Source organism: Schistocerca americana, chromosome 5, assembly GCF_021461395.2.
Source record: "Schistocerca americana isolate TAMUIC-IGC-003095 chromosome 5, iqSchAmer2.1, whole genome shotgun sequence".
In the NCBI taxonomy this organism is placed as follows: Eukaryota; Metazoa; Arthropoda; class Insecta; order Orthoptera; family Acrididae; genus Schistocerca; species Schistocerca americana.
The window spans coordinates 489,163,966-489,182,013 of NC_060123.1; the positions used below are offsets into that span (position 1 = coordinate 489,163,966).

At 40.1% G+C, this 18,048-nt stretch overlaps 1 protein-coding gene across 2 annotated transcripts in view; it reads left to right on the top strand.

Annotated features, from left to right (window-relative positions):
• The window catches only part of LOC124615629 (myosin-9-like), a 246,316-nt gene that overhangs the window by 181,244 nt on the left and 47,024 nt on the right, over positions 1–18,048 (top strand). Inside the window, exons 15-16 of one of the 2 annotated variants that reach the window (XM_047143635.1) lie at positions 5,512–5,732; positions 9,539–9,628. In XM_047143635.1, coding sequence (XP_046999591.1) covers positions 5,512–5,732; positions 9,539–9,628 — 311 coding nt within the window. The remainder of the gene's footprint in view (positions 1–5,511; positions 5,733–9,538; positions 9,629–18,048) is intronic. The other variant, XM_047143636.1, reaches the window with a different exon arrangement.

Below are 18,048 nucleotides of genomic sequence, written 5' to 3' on the forward strand. Positions count from 1 at the left end.
TGCCGTAACTTTGGCAATCATTTTCTTCACCGTACGAAGTCAAGCTAACTGCCAACCTTCCTCAGCTCTGCTTAACACCTGGCTGATGGAGCCGTCGTCCACGTCACCAGAATGTAACAGAAACACAGTGTCCATTATTGTAGTCGCCTCACGCCCATGCACCAGGAAAAATGGCATAAATCCTGTGGTGTCTTCTTTGGCGGTGTTGTAGGCAAACATTACGAAATGTAGCACCACATCCCAGTTGCTCTGCACAACATTGAGGAACATAGATAGCATGTCGGCCAAGGTCTTATTAAGGCTTTCAGTAAGCCCATTAGTTTGCGAATGGTAGGCAGTCGTCATGTGATTATTAATGTTGCACTGATTGTTTATCTCTGTCACAAGATTCGATTGAAAAACTTTCCCTTGATCTGTAATTAACGACCTTGGGGCACCGTGTTTTAATACAATGTCTTCGATGATGAACTTGGCTACCTGGAATGCTTCCGGCTGTTTTCACGGCTTTTGTAATGGCAGAGTGTGTCACATAATCAGTTCAAACAATAATCCATCTATTGCCACTAGCAGATGTTGGAAATCGTCCGAGGAGGTCAATCCCAACACGCTGGAAAGGCGTTTCGGCTGGTGGAATTGGTTGAGTCAGCCAGGTGGTTTCTGAGGAACTCCCTTTCTCCTCTGGCACTCTCGACAGTGTGACACATAGTGACGGACACTCCTAAATAAACCTGGCCAGAAAAACTCTTGCAGATCCTATCGTATATCTTAATAAATCCTAAATGTCTGGCCTCAGGTGTGTCATGGAATTTCTGTAGAACATCTAAGCGCCTGTATTTAGGAATCGCTGTAGCCATCTGTTTTCAAACAGATCAAAGTTTTTCTTGCAAAGTAATCCATTAACTACCTTAAACTGTCCTTTCACATCTTCTGACTGATTTAAGGTAAGCATAATTTTAGATATCTTGGCGTCCTCCTCCTGCTCAGCAGAGAGATCCTGGAGTGCAGCGAGACAGTCACTATCTTCATCAAAGTCTTGATTGCCTTGCACAGGGTTTCTTGAGAGGCAGTTGGCATCTTGGTGTTTTCTTCCACTATTGTACACTAAGGTAATGTCATACTCTTGAAGACATAGTGCCCACCTGGCAAGTCGTCCTGTTGGATCCTTAAGACCTGTCAACCAACAAAGTGAATGATGGTTTGTAATGACTGAAAATGGCCTGCCATAGAGATACTGTCGAAATTTGCACTTGGCCCAGATCACAGCAAGACATTCTCTTTCTGTAGCTGAGTAGTTTCTCTTGGCTTTTGTAAGTGTCCTAGAAGCATAGGATGTAACCTTCTCTTTTCCATCCGAGATTCGCACCAGAACAGCACCGATCCCATATGCACTGGCATCTGTGTGTAGTTCTGTAGGTGCTCTCTCATCATACAGACCAAGTACAGGGTCAGTCGTCAGAGCTTTTCGCAGCACTTCGAAAGAATCTTGTTGAGCACCACCCCAGATAAATTTAGCATCGGCTTTTAACAACTGTTGGAGTGGCCTGGCTTTGATACAAAAGCCTTTGTTAAAACGACAGTAATAAGAGCATAATCCGAGGAAACTTCTCAAATCTCGAATACTTTCAGGAATAGGAAATTCTGATACAGATCACACCTTTTCTGAGTCTGGTCACACACCTTCATTTGACACAAGGTGTCCAAGTATTTTGATTTCTTTTGCTTGAAAGAGACATTTTCTTGAATGTCCGCCTTGTTGGAGACACTTAAGAACGGCCCTCTGTCTTTTTGTGTGTTCATCAAATGTCTCTGAGAACACTATAATGTCATCTAAATAACAGACACATCATCCACTTCAGGTGACTTAGAAGATTATCCATCATCCATTCAAAAGTTGCTGGTGCATTACACAATCCAAACGGTATTACCGTAAACTCATACAGGCCCTCAGGGGTGATGAATGCAGTTTTCTCATGACCAGGCTCATCTACTTCGATTTCCCAGTATACCGAGTACATGTCCATGGTTGAGAAAAACCTAGCCGCCTTGTGACAATCTAGTGTTTTGTCAATTCATGGAAGAGGGTAAACGTCCTTTTTAGTTAACTTACTAAGCTTCCTGTAATCAATACAAAAGCGCCAACTGTCATCCTTCTTCCTCACGAGAACCACTGGTGACGACCATGGGCTCTGTGAAGGCTGAATGATGTCATTCTTCATCATTTTCTCTAGCTCGTCGCGAATTATTTGACGTTCCGTTGCTGACACACGGTATGCTCTCTGGCTTATTGGCTGATGGTCTCCTGTGCTAATCCAGTGGTTCACAGTCAGTTTGTGTAGTTCGTTCTTCACCTGTGGATTGAAGCATTCAGAGAACTTGAAGAATGGCAAGTAGCTTCTTCTGTTGTTCCTTAGTGAGATCTGGTGATAGTCGAGCTAGAAGATCTTGTCTCATAGTGGTAGCACTAATTTCGCCCACAGACTCGGCGTGGGAGGTTTCTATGACGCTCAGCTGTTCTGCAATTAACGACTCAACGTTTGCTACGCACATGCGTCTTAGAAAGATCTGCGGTTCTCGGTTACAGCTAACTGTCCACAATTCGAATCCACTCTTAAACGAGACAACAGAGGCTGGGATGACCAAGTTATTCTTCATTGGTATGCTTCTCTTTCATTCCACTACAAGATCCATGGGTTGATGCATGGCATGACACATGACAGTTACCTTTCTAGTGCTGACTGCAGGCATGATCACTTCATTCATCACACAGTCTCCCCACACTCGGATGCGCATCTTCTTGTCCACAGTACCTAATCTCGTCTAGCATAGTCTTAGAGTGACCACAATCTGTAATTGCCTGAGAAGCTTTGAGAAAGTCCCATCCAAGAATGACGTCATGACTACACTCTTGTAAGGCGATGAATTCTAAGGGCTGTGTATGGCCAATTATGCCCACATGAATGACACATCTTCCTGTAGGTTTTACATATTTCCCATTAGCCACCTTCAGCAGAGATGTTTTGCTGTTGACGAATATGGTTTTGTGCAGCTGGGAACGGTACTTCTCCGAAATTATTGAATATGATGATCCAGAGTCCACAAGAGCTTGGACTGGCCAGCCATCCATGAGGATATCAACATAGTTTCCTATCATTTTTGTAGTGATTGGCGGCGGACGATTTTTGTCTTTGGCGGGCTCACCTCCAAGGAAGGTCGCACCCTTTAGTTTTCCAGGTTGTGGCGGCTAGGTGATCGGCTGGAGCTTCTAAACGGTGATGGAGACCTTGATCGGCGTGTTGGGGAGTGTCCTCTCCAGCGGCTAGCTTGTGGTGATGGTGATCTACATCGTCCTGCACCCACATCTTCTTGTTCATCTTGGTCATCCCAGAGTTGGCGTTGGCTAAAATCGGTGTGCTGTCTTCTGGCGCGAGAGTCATCAAGCATCCGCCATCTTTCTCGACAATAGTGAACCATGTCCTGGTCGTCCGCATGGAAGCATACTGGTTGGTTATCGTGGGTCCTCCTGACGTCAGTCTTCCTTGGTGCCGAAACAGGTTCCTCATGTGGCATTGTAGGAATGTAACTTCACCTGGGTCTGAACTTTTTCACTGTTTTAAAGGAAAATGAAGGACGAGAGATTGGGTTCGATGTCTGTTCCACTTCCTCCCTTATGACCTCTTGAAGCTTCTCGGTGTTCTGCTCGCTCTGCAATCCAAGTGCCTTCTGAACTTCCTTTCTCATTATCTGATGAAGAATACTTGTGAAATTAGTTTCTTCCTTTATCGCAGATATCGATACGACTTTTGGAAGCCGTTCAAACTTCTTGCGTGTAATTCTTTTTTGATGCATTGTCTCGATATACTGACACCATTTTATGAAGTCGTCTGCGGTCGAAACCTCCTTCAGGAGTAGGGCTTGGTACATGTCCTCAGCAACACCTTTCACAAGATGTGCAACCTTATCTTCCTCCTTCATTCTAGGATCCACTATTTTACACAGCTCCAAGACGCCTTGAAAGTAGGATGCTGTAGTTTCTCCTGGATGCTGTGCCTTGCTCTTTAATTTGTCTTTGGCCTTGCACTTCTGTCATTGTGTCGCCGAAATACTTGCGCAGTTCCACCTGGAATACTTCCCAGCTTGTGAACTTCTCCTCGTTGTTCTCATACCATTACTTGGCAGTGTCATCCCATTTGTTAAATTTGGCTATATGCTCATATACCTTCAGTCACTTGTTTGGATCTTGGCCATTGTCACCATAGAACCTACAAGGATGTCTAATGTGGTAGCACACAGTTGCTGTCATCGTAATCTCTTCTTCTTCTGTCTCCCATAGATTTTGATCAGTTGAATATGGCTCGAACTCAGATTTCTTGCCATGTAAATGACGGCTCTGCCGTGGCCTGATGGGAGCCACAGCGCTTGTCGATAATGTGCCCTATCACAAGTTCCAGTACCCGGCGTCTCCACCAGAATAAAGTCATGTAGAAGAAGGTGTAATTAAATGAATGACCAACACTCACTTCATTTAACGAAGGTTTATTCAGCACTTGCACATACAAGAGTGCGGAGCGAATTGCCTCCAGCCAGAACACATACGGTATATATACAGTTACAGAACATTCCTGTACAATGATTCTGGACATTTGTGGATACTTCTAGAATGTACTTGAACTGAATATAGAAATTAAAATTTTACAAGTCAGGTGAGTTTTGAACTGATGACCCTCCATGCAACAGTTTAGTATCACAACCACGACACCGTGGTGACTGTGCTACTCAGCTTCTTGTGCGACAATATAAACAGTTCAGAGGAGTGGTATAATTCAGGTATATAACTTCTTCTCAATCGATGGCCTAGAATTCTTCACAAGAAAAGGATTTGGATGTGTATCCACAGTGTGAGCTAAGTGAAGTAAGTTAAAGATACATCAGTATACGTTATACAACATTTTATTTCAACACGGGTGGCCAGTCACGAATAACATACCAACAATGAACCTCGAGCTCCCCAACTCTCACTCTTATATACAGTTTCAGACTAAAAATCCGAATGTCTTGTGGTTTGATCCCTGCTCGGCCAGAGGTTTGTTCACTTGTCATTTCTTTCACCTTTGACCATGTTTGTTAATGCGAAAATCCAGAGTTGCACCTTTGGAGAGTTCACATTAAACGGTAGGTCAAAAGTCAGTTAAGAAGTCAGAGAAAGGCAATGGCAAACAACCTCAATTTTATTTATTTATTTATTTATTTTTTATTTTTTTTCCGCTAGTAAAGTACTGTGTTGTTCAGGCCGCACTTCAGGTCAATGACAAGTTTACTTTTTACATCACTCCTAAACAGCTCTAAGCAGAAATTCCAGGGAACTTATGCCTGGTTTTAGGCGTATTAAGAACAAAATATTTAATTATAGTAAAAGTGTGCTCATGGCATGATTAACTTTTGTAGGAAGTGAATTTATTATTAGCTGTTATGTCAAAAGTTTGTATGATATTTAATATTTATTCTTATTTCCAGGTAGAGTATTCCATGAGGAAGATGAAGAGGGAGAAGTATTCAATAACACATATCTTTCTGATGTGAAAGCTGGACGTTGTAACTTCAGAGTAGAGGATAGTAACAATCGCATCTCTGAACTGCAATATCGGAACTCATTGTGTCCACCACATCTAAAATCATCTTACCCAGCAGAAACCCAGTTTCATGACCCTTCTGTGGTAAAGGATGATGATATAAAGGTATGAAGATTTGTGTCGTGGATAAAATTGGGAAATGTCTTTTTTATAATCTAATGGCAACAATATTTCATATCATTTTTTACAGTGACAGATGCAATTCATATAGGGGTTAAGTAGATGCAGTTCAGATAGTGCTTAAGTAAATAATTAGGTGGGTCTTTAATAAAATGAGTTTACTGAGTGCTTGTTTAACTGATACATGCACTCTTATTTCTTTCATGAGGAATGAATATAAAATTAGTCACAACTGGCTTGTCAGTTGAGATACTGTATAACATACTATCTAAAAACTCTGTATGATTCTATTAACAGCTATTTCTGTTGTTTTCTTTTTGTGTAATAAGACTGGAAATTTTGGCAATGTTCCTTGCCTGTTACAGCTAAACTGCACTAATACTTGTGTGTAGAGCGTAACATAGGTATTATTCTTGACTCCTAGAGCTAAGCAAGTTTTAATCAGTCGAAAATTTGCCATTTATCTTTTTATTGTGCCAATTTCAACACTTGTGTGTTATATTTGCAGCAGCTGTAATTAATGGATACTATATTTACTATTCAAATTATTGAAGTACGAATAAAAATAAGATTGTCAGGCAATGTTAAGGGTATCTTTTCCATTTAGGTGAAGCAAGACTTCTTTCTATTTTTCACAATCTTTTTTTTTTTTCCTCCCTACAAATTTATCTCAGGAACTCAAGCAAAACGAGCAAAATAATCATTAAAATATTTAGCGCTCGGTTTTCTTTGATGCGGTCCTCTTCAAGTTTCTGGCTGCAAGGTATCAGTGTGCTGACAGAAGTGTCATTTAGCCTTTCACTCCAATTCAAGGTGAACTACTACTGCTGCTGCTGCAGCAGCAGCAGCTAATGTTGATCATTCTTGTGATTCAGCAATGTTAGGTACTGCTACCAGCTGAGCCACTCTCTCTACCATAATTGTGAATTGTATTGTATACAAAATACAATGGGGAAAAATCAGGATCTTTGTCAATTGTAAGCGTGTTGCACTTCGTGACCTCATTGACATTTGAAGGTTTGTAGATTGCTTTGATTCTGTGGTCCCTCCATAATTCTTCAGGAGCAACATTTTGAATAGATTCCACAGATAATCACAGTATTGTTTGGAGGGAACCTAAAATTGTTTGTCCAGTCTCGGATTTGTCCATTTGACCTTAGTTTTTCATTGGTTGCTCAGTTCAGATGTTTTGCTACCTCATTTTCTTTTTATGTCAAAGGAATTGTCAACTCATGTCTAATTCCATTTGTCTTACAGAATACCTTTGTAAGGTGGTTGACAATACTTTTCTATTATCTGTTTGAAATATTTTAATTTGTTGACTAATTTAATTTTCTACTCGTGGTTTAAATTGAAAGCAAGTGTCACTGACTTATTTTGTTATTTTTAGCAAGTAACCAAATGATTTTCTTGACATATAAGCTGTAAAAGGGAGAAGATAACCTGCTCCTGTCCGCAAAGCTATACTCATTGGTCCACAAATATCAGAAAGTATTATTTCTAGTAAAAATTTTTGCATCTTTCATTTGGTATATATGTGTTTCAGTTTATGTTTGCCCAAATCTTTTTTTCTTCTTGAGAAACACATGACTACACAATTAAACTGTTTCTCTCTATTATGCCACAGTTTATAATTATTGTTAATTTCTACAGAATCAGCATAACAACAAATTTCATCTGAACACGCACTCTTAGAATGCCTCAACACCTTACTCTGGTGAGGGTGGGATATTTCTCAGGTCAACCCCGAAATGAGATCTGTTATGTCTGATCTTCACCACACTACCCACTGTAGACTTCAATTGACCTCTGAGCCTCCGTAACAGCCTTTTTAAACCATATGACATTACCAGATCATTATCGCTACCCCAAGCTACCTACAACTGCAGTTGTTCCTGCCTCAAACCTTGTAGTCCTGTGCTTCCCCATTTACTAGTACTACTTCCAGCACCACTGTGAGTAATCTTACGACATAAAAGGCAGATCAAAAACTAAATCTATTCATCTTATTTACTAACATACATTTTTATAAATGTTCGCTGCTCAACATTCTGTGTAGGAATGACCACCACCAAATGAAGTGAGTGCATGAAAGCACTAAGAACTGGCTATCTTGCGGACACCTAGAGCGTGAGTTATGAGACCTGAGCACCTGCTAAAAAAAATCTGATTTGGTTCAAATGGCTCTGAGCACTATGGGACGTAACATCCGAGGTCATCAGTCCCATAGAACTTAGAACTACTTAAACCTAACTAACTTAAGGACATAACACACATCCATGCGTGGGGCAGGATTCGAACCTGCGACCGTAGCAGTCGCACGGTTCCAGACTGAAGCACCTAGAACCGCTCGGTCACCGTGGCCGGTGGAAATGTGATTTGTCAATGAAATTGGGATTTTGGTTCCAGCAGCTAAGAATAGTTGAATTTGCTACTGGAATGCATCTTAATGCAATGATGTTATTTTATCCTGTTTTAGGAGTTTTATATAATCATGTTTGCCAAACAATCATCTAAGTTACTAATTGTCTGAGACAGTTGCCCAGACCCAGTTGCAGGTTGACTGTCTAATGGATTCAGAGGCAACATAACATTTGACTTTCAGTACATCATACAATTATTGACTGAATTTAAAATGTTTGCGCACGCACGTGTGTGTGTGTGTGTGTGTGTGTGTGTGTGTGTGTGTGTGTGTGTGTGTGTGTGTTTGTAGCATGCATATTTCAAAAGGACCTATATTTTAGATATTAATGTTAATAATGTATTTGCAAATCTCTCTTGAAGAAAGACATAGTTAAAAGAAACATACAAGTAGTAGTGTCACTTGCTTCAATTTCTGATACACTGACACATTGAAATTGTCACACAGTTATTTTGTCATTAACAGCAACATTCATAAGCAAAACAAAGACATTCTTATGTAAAATTTCAGTGTAAAAGTGTACTGAAGTTACTTAGAAAAATATCACACTTATCAATGAGAAATTTTTACACCAAGAAACTCGTAAGCTGCAGCCATGCAGTAGAAATGATAAGAAATGGTGAAATAGCTGTATGGATTTAATACACCAATGGAAGTGTGACATTGGAACAAGGAGATAAACATCTCGTGAAAATAGTGGTGTCATTAAACTCAAAACATCATATTGTCTTAATATGCACCTTTCCATTTGCCTCACATTTCTTTCCCAGCAACAATCAGTATCTTACACCTGTTATCCTTGCAGTCTCTTCATTTGCTATATTAGCAGCAGATTTACATTTTTGTGATTTCCTTCCTTCGTATGATTATCAAATTTTGTTGTTAATTTGGTTGTCTACAGTAACACAGTTCCACACCATTCTCTTTTAAAATGTAACTTATTTCCAAATGTCAAAGTTTACGCAAATGTATAACACATTAACCTGGTAAAATTTCATCTAGATGTTCTTATTTACCCCATTGTGTGTATCCATAGAAACAGATAAATCTGCCATTGCGAAACTCGGACATACTGGGGTAAATATGTCTTCTGTCAGTGAAATCAGTCTTGGCATTTTTCTTGATGAAATGAAGTTTTTTGCCTTTGCTTGTTTGAGGCTTTCGTGTTCAGGCTTGCTTTTGTTAATGTTGAGTGTCTCATCTCTCAGTGAATTGTGACAAACATTTTATCAGCTTTGTTGCTGCATTGGGATAAATACAGGCTTGAACTGTCACCTCATTCCTGCCTAATGAACTACACGAGTTGACACTTTGTCAGTATCATCATTAATTAATGTTTTTATTGATGATTATTTTCTTTTATTTGCAGTTGGGATTGATTGATATGGATCATTTTGATAGTTTAAGTACTAGTTGTCTACTACCAGAGGAAAAACCACGTAAAAAGGATAAAGGGCAGGTCTGTATGAGACATTCATCTTCTGCTGCTGCACAGTTTTAATAACCTGCACATCTTTTGAAAGCTGTTATCTTCTCTAGTGCATTTTCCTCTTGCCCTCCTGTAAATCATTCATATTTCTATTGATGCAGCACATTAATACTTCTATACTTCTTCTTAAATACTAATGGTACTGCTTCGCACAGCCCTGTGTAACATTTTTCACATAACATGTCTTGTAAGACATCATTTTATGTTGCGACATTAACATAATTACAGATTATGGCTTACGCACTTCTAGCGTGATATTGTTTAGAAATTATGATTTGCAAGTATAAAATATGTTTGGAAATCATGTGATGTTGATTTTAATCCTTGGTAGTTTTCCAAAGTGAGTTCACCTTAAAAGTATAAATCTAAATAATAGTTGTAATTCATTGTTTGCAAGTAGTAGGGAAAAATTGATTTTGCACTTAAATAAAATGTTGAACTGCTACTTTGCAGGTGTAGGTTGTCAATACTTATCGAAAGACACTTGGGGGATTTGGGAGGGGGGGTTCTTGATCTTCCTCTAAACCCATGCTAATAAGTCAAAACAATATTTCATCGGTCTGGAATCAAAGGACCTTACAGATCAGTTCAAAAAAATTTTACTTTAAAGTTCTTCACAAACTTTACACATCGAAATGCGTGTTCAAGTTTATTCTTTTCTCTCGGTTAGAAAGTTACATTTAAATGAAGGCTATTACTAACAGCTGTCAGCAGTATTACTAAAGTTGTCAAGATAATGTCAGTATTTTAAAATGGATTAAAAAGTCTTGATTGCAATAAAATATTTATTTCTAATGGTAACCAGTTTGTCAAAATGTGACATTCTTCAGACCATTTATACCACGATACCATTTTAAAGTATTTCAGCAAGACTGCTGACTGTCTCCAAGAGAAATTTTCTATAAAGTTAATGATGGTGATATCTATATGTCGGTGTTTACACACACGACAGTTCTTGTTAATAAAGTAAACTCTGTATTGCAAAACTTGTATCCGTAACTAATGGTCATTTATAAGACTATCGTTCAGCGATACTTCTGTATCTCAAAGCTGGAAACTGTAAATTTTAATGAGTGTCCAACCTATTTTCTTCGTTTCTGAAACTTTATTCTCTACCCATTTTACACAAAGTTCATAAATACAGATTTGTGACCATTGCTTCTTAACATCCCCACAAAAGGTCTACTGCCATCTCTGCATAAAGATTAGTTTTCGCTAAAGTGAGGTCTCGCAGAATGTTGGTACTGTGATGTTTGTGTATGTCTGGTTAAGATTAACCATTAATACATACTCATCTAGAGATAGATAGAGTCGAAAGTTGAATGAAGGGTAGCACTTTGAAGGACAGAGGAAAAAAAGTGCCAAGGGGGAAAAAAAACTCTGCGATAATTGGGTTAGGTTGTAATAGCAATAGCGGTTTTCTTGTTGCCTGCGACAGGTCGTGCAAGGGTAGGCTTTGCTAGTAGTGGGTATCATGCAGGCCAATACCTCGTCGTCATGCAGTGGTTTTACTCGACGACTGTCGCTGGGTGCCGGTGTTGACTTCTCAGTGAGCGTCAGCATACCTGTAACAGTTAGGCGTCAGCATACCTGTAACAGTTAGGCGTCAGCATACCTGTAGCAGTTAGGTTCATCATCGTTTTGTGTCCGATAGGTCATACATCAGATTCACAGTGTAGGGTTATGTTTGCAGTTTGTTTGTGCGTCAGTGTGTAAGCTTGTCGGTTTCCCTGCTGTAGCCTGTTGGTTGGCTTTAATAGCAACTGGCATATCCAGTCTACGTTGCTGATATGCAGGGGCTTGCCGATGTTGTTTGTGGATGTATGTTAGCTTGCCATAGGTGGTTATGCCCTAGCTAGTAGAGTTTTTTGGCAGCTAACGCTTACACCTATGGTTCTGATCACAATTTCCCAGAGTAAGGATGAAAGGATTGTTGAAGTGTCTAGAGTTCCTGTATAGTCGAGTGGCGTGTTTTTTGATCACCTCCTTGAGGTTTTCAAGGCGGTATTCATTGTGAAGATCACTGTGCGTGTGTAGCGTGGAGTGTTGCTACTGATATGTAGAACTTTGTTCTGTATGATCTGCAGGCAGCACAGGTTTGTAGGAACTGTGTATCCGCAGACTGGAGCTGCATATGCCATCAGAGGTCTAATCAGTCTTATGTATATGGACCTCGAAACCCTCCTGTTCAGGGTACGTTCCCTGTTGAGCATTGGGTAGAGTTGTTTGAGCCTCGCGTGGCATGCACTCTGTTGGCAGTGTGCTCATTGTGGTCCTCCCATGTAAGTTTCTGGTACAGCCAGAGACTGAGATATCTGACATTTCTCTCAGAAATGTATTGAGCCTGCATGAAGTGTTACCTGTCGACAGTGTTGGTGTTTGCGCAGTACCTTCAGTCTGCTTGTGAACAGCACTGCTTCGCACTTGTCGGTGTTTACTTTAATAAGCCATCTTTCCAACCAAGGCTCGGCAGTTCTGCGTGTTGTCTGTATACGTGAATTTATCTTAGACGGTTTCCAATCTTGCTCAAGGATGGCTGTGTACAGGTTGAACAAGATGGGCCTCAGCCTTGGGGTACTCCAGCGTGGATACTGTGTTGTGTCGATTGTTTGCCCTGCACATAGGTGTTAAAACATCTGTTCATGAGATATGAGTTTATGAGACGTACGAGTCCATCAGGGAAACCAGCATTGCTTAGTTTGCTTATAAGGCCGTTGTACCAGAGATGATCGAAAGCTTTTTTCAAAGTCCAGGAACATGAATCCTGTGGCGTTGTTCATGTTGTAGCCGCGTGTTATATGTTCAACAATGCGGAGGAGTTTTTGTGTTGTGGAGTGGTGATTCTTGAAGCAGAATTGCTCTGGTCTTAGGGTGTCATTGGCAATGCAGTGCCTAGTGACGTGTTTAAGTATTACCTTTCAACAATCTTGCTGAGCGAGCACGGCAGACTGATGGGTCGGTAATTTTGTGAGAGGGAGTGGTTTCTCCCTGGCTTCCTGAACATCAGGACCTTTGCCGCCTTCCAAAAGTCAGAGAAGTGTTGGAGTTTTAAGGTGGCATTCGTTATGTGTGCAAGATATTCTACAGCACTATACGTGGCCTTCTGGAGGACACTGTTTTGAATGCCATCAGGCTCAGAGGCTTTCCTAGCATTGGTATGCTTAATAGCCCAAGTAATTTCGTTTGTACTAGTATGTATGATTTCATCATGGGAGGGCTGGGCTCCAAGATGTGTAACCTTCTGATCCGTTTCAAGAGTGAATACTGTATCTGAAGGAGCCAGATTTGGCATGAAAGACGCAGCAAGTGTTGCAGCCACAAGCTCTGCCTTCTCCTACACAGAGTAGGCTGCGCTGTCTGTTACCTGTAGAGTTGGAATGTAACGTTTCTCCCTGGTGAAGTGTCTGGCTAGTTTCCACACGCCAGGATGGGTGGTATCTAGCCCGATGAGTTTCTGCCCCCATTGTTTGTTTCAAAATGTTTGTGTTTTGTCCCGTATTATACCCTGTAGTCTGTGGATGTTCAGTTTATAGAATAACTGTCTGTACGCCTCATTATGGGTCCTAATTTCTCATACTTTATTGTCATGGACCCTAGGCTAAATGTATATTGGCAGCAGTAAGATTGTTATGCAGTCAGCTTCAAATGTCAGATATAGTGTTCCTCCAAAAGAACATTGCCTTCCCTTCAGTGATTCCCATTTGTGTTTTTAAAGCATCTCTCATAACATTTGTGTGTTGTTCAATCCTGCCAGAAACAAGTTAAGCAGCCTGCCTCTGGATTACTTCAGTGTTTTCTTGTAATTTGACCTGATGTGGATCCCAAGCATTTGAGCAGTACTAAAGTAAAGGTCACACTAGTATCTTATGTGGTCTCCTTAATGGATGAACCACACTTTCCTAAAATTCTCCCAATAATCAGAATGTGACCATGTCCCTTCACAATCCTCATATCCTGGTTCCATCTCATATCGCTTTGTAACATTACGCCCAGATATTTAAATGACACAACTGTGTCAAGCAAGACACCACCAGTCTGTATCCAAACATTACAGGTTTGATCTTCCTACTCATTCACTTTTACTTACATTTTGCCACATTTAGGGCTATGTGCATTTATCCCACGAACTGTAAATTTTGTCTTAGTCGTCTTGCATCTTCCTACAGTCACTTAACATCAACACCTTACCATACACCACCGCATCACCAACAAGCAACTGTAGATTGCTGCCCACCCTGTCAACCAAATCATTTATGTATATATAGAACAACACCAGTCCTATCACACTTCCCTGGGCTATTCCTGATGATACCGTTGTCTCTGACAAACACTCGCCATCGAGGACAGCATACTGGGTTCTATTACTTAAGAAGTTTTAGAGCCACTTGCATGTGTCAAAACCTATTCTGTATGCTTGCACATTCGTCAAATCTGCAGTGGGGTACCTTGCCAAATACTTTTAGAGAATTCAGAAATATGAAATTGTCTGTTGCCCCTCATCCATAGTTTGCAGTATGTCATGTGAGAGCAGAGTTTCACACAAATGAAGCTTTCAGAAACCATGCTGAGTCATGCACAGAAGTGTTTTCTTTTCTCGGATATTTCTTGTATTTGAACTGATCATAGTCATACCCACATTCAACTGTTCGTGAACACTGATCATAGTCAAACCCACATTCTAATGTTCGTGAAGAGCGGCCATCTCCTCCTCCATCCACACACAGCATGCACACATCTTACCCATTCTAGCAAGACTAACTGAAGAAGTAAACTGCAAAGGCTGACACATATGTAGATATGCAACTCCTTACCCTCCTGATGTGTCACAAAGACAGTGATATCTTAACGAACTGTATAGCTGGCTGTTCAGGAGAAATTACAATTGAGCTACAAACTACTCAACTTTACACTTCCAAAATGCGAGATTAAACCTCTCAAATACAAAATCATACACAAATTTAAGAAAAGGTATTACTAAGAAAACACAGAAAAGGTAAAATATATCACTTGCTGCCCTGGAGATGTCACAGGCGACAGCTTTCTCCGTTATTTAATTCTTTTATTTACTATGTGAAGTACCAAATGAAGATCTTAACAAGAATTCACTGTTAACATATCTGCTTTCCCAACAATTTATTAATTCTTTAAAATTACACTCAATGGTATGCAGGTAACAAATAGCTGATAACTCCTTTGCCTCCCTCCAAAAAAGTTTAATCAAACTCAGTTAAAAAAAAAAAAATGGAAAGAAATCAGTACGTCACCACAGCCACTTTGTCTTAATCTTAATCAATGATGTCACAAAGCTGGATCTCTTCAGGTGTTGGATGCTAACTACAATGACTCTTTCCACCAAATTAATCCCAATAGTCACTCATTGAACGTTTTGACGTTAAGTGGTGGCTAACTCTGCTTACCCATTCTCACCATGGTTGAAAAGAAAATTATCAATCCCTGCTTAGAAATGATCTCATTGTGAAATAGTATATGTTACAATTTCCATAATTACGAACAAATTTAGAAGTCTGGTATCATTCAGCTAAACCTAATTATTCCAAATAGTAAGCTCCATGAGTAACGTCATACACCAGACAATCTCGGACCACACATCATTTCTATCCTCATGAGGGTGTCAAGTATTATCAGATTGTAAAGCCAGACATGTTGGGCTCTTACCTATAACATTTCAATAAACCCCCACAGTGTGCTTCACTCGAAGCATTTAGTAATTACCCATTTTACTTAGACTAAGTTGTTTCTGTTTCTAACAACAAAACACCATTTCTCTTCTTGTATAAGCTTAATGAAATCCACTACTCACTAATTTGCAACCAATGAGAAACAACTTCATTAACTGTTGGTTTTCCAACTGGTTATATCACTAACCCACGCTATCAGAGTCAGTGACAAAATAAAATTATGACCACCAAAAATCCAAATTACCTCCTAAACTGAATATCCAATATTGATCCCTGACAAATGTGCATCGAATTAGCGTACCTGAGGGTTCTATACAACAGCTGTAACCTTACTTCTGGTACCAGTTGCCCTATTTGTTCCATAGTTAAAACCAGATTACAATGTAACACATATAACCATTTAGAAACATTTAGGCTAATAAATGAATAGCATTCACTTTAATCAATTAATGTATTTTTGTTCGTGGCAGTCAAGTCGTTGTATAGCGACCTGCTTGCTGACTGCCCCTCAGCACCTTTCCCGCTCAGCGTGTGATCATTTCTGATCACGCATACTGTCTTCACGAAATCTCTTCGTACATCATCATAAATACAAGAAATGTATGATGTATTAACACTAAGAATTGCCCTTTCATTTATTAATAAAACTTACAAGTACTGCTTTGTCATACTATGTGCTGAAGCAAAATTATATCCATAATGCTCCTTAGATTTCAAACTAGCACAATACAAACTTAAAGAGACTAATTACAGGTGTTGCACAAAAACATGGGAATACCGCAAGAAGTGCATGCTTCAACATAAACGCAGATGCTAGTCACACCTGCAGGTGTGACTGCTACATTTGTCCAGAATAACACCTGTGCAATGCTCTCAATATGTTGCAACTGTCAGCCGTGGTCAGAACAGTGTTCTGTGTAGTTGTGAGTGCATTATGTCAGAGCTAAGTGAATTTGAATGTGGACGAATTGTTGATGCTGGTATGGTGGGTGCTTCCATAACCAAAGCAACCGAAGTGTTTGATATTTCAAAAGGCACTGTATTGAAGATTTATACCACCTACAGGGAACATGGAAAAACATCTGCTAAAGCACAACACAAAAGAAAACGTGTTGACAGATGGTGATGGAAGAGGATTTTTGGAAAAGTTAGAGGACGACAGCTGCAAAGTCGCTGCAGAACTGCATGTCACACTTAGAAACCTGTCAGCACCAAAACAACATGAAGAGGAATTTCCTAAGCTGGAAGTTGCAGAGTGACCTGGAAATACAAAAACACTCAACAGTGATGCAAATGCCTATAACAGGAAAATGTGGTACTGAAGCCATAAAATCTGGACTGTGGAGAAATAAGAGAGAGTCATTTGGTCTTATGAGTCTCGTTGCATGCTGCTTCCGGCATTTGGTAGGGTTTACATCTGGAGTATTCCATCCCGAGGCGATGGTGCAGACTGCTTCCTGCCAGCAGTGAAACATGGACAACAACCATACTGTGGTACTCCATGGGCCCCACGGTTACTCTGCAACATTGCAAGGATTATGTGACCATCCCACGGTACCACCTTTGTTCTCCAGTGGTACTGCTGTTTCCAAGATGACAGGTCCCCTGCTCATATAGCTTGCATTGTTCTGGACTGGTTTTGTAAGCACAAGGATGAATAGCTGCATCTCCCATGGCCACCACAGCCACCAGATGTCAATGTAACAGAGTCTTTGTGGTCTTCTTTGGAGAGAAGAGTGTATGATAACTTGGTCTCCATCATTAGTGCCTGAACTTGCCACCATTTTGCAGAAAGAATAATATAGGAGTACCTTGAACACCATTGTTGTTGTTGTTGTTGTTGTTGTGGTCTTCAGTCCTGAGACTGGTTTGATGCAGCTCTCCATGCTACTCTATCCTGTGCGAGCTTTTTCATCTCCCAGTACCTACTGCAACCTACATCCTTCTGAATCTGCTTAGTGTATTCATCTCTTGGTCTCCCCCTACGACTTTTACCCTCCACGCTGCCCTCCAATACTAAATTGGTGATCCCTTGTTGCCTCAGAACATGTCCTACCAACCGATCCCTTCTTCTGGTCAAGTTATGCCACAAACTTCTCTTCTCCCCAATCCTATTCAATACTTCCTCATTAGTTATGTGATCTACCCATCTAATCTTCAGCATTCTTCTGTAGCACCACATTTCGAAAGCTTCTATTCTCTTCTTGTCCAAACTATTTATCGTCCATGTTTCACTTCCATACATGGCTACACTCCATACAAATACTTTCAGAAATGACTTCCTGACACTTAAATCAATACTGGATGTTAACAAATTTCTCTTCTTCAGAAACGCTTTCCTTGCCATTGCCAGTCTACATTTTATATCCTCTCTACTTCGACCATCATCAGTTATTTTGCTCCCCAAATAGCAAAACTCCTTTACTACTTTAAGTGCCTCATTTCCTAATCTAATTCCCTCAGCATCACCCGACTTAATTAGACTACATTCCATTATCCTTGTTTTGCTTTTGTTGATGTTCATCATATATTCTCCTTTCAAGACACTGTCCATTCCATTCAACTGCTCTTCCAAGTCCTTTGCTGTCTCTGACAGAATTACAATGTCATCGGCGAACCTCAAATTTTTTATTTCTTCTCCATGAATTTTAATACCTACTCCGAATTTTTCTTTTGTTTCCTTTACTGCTT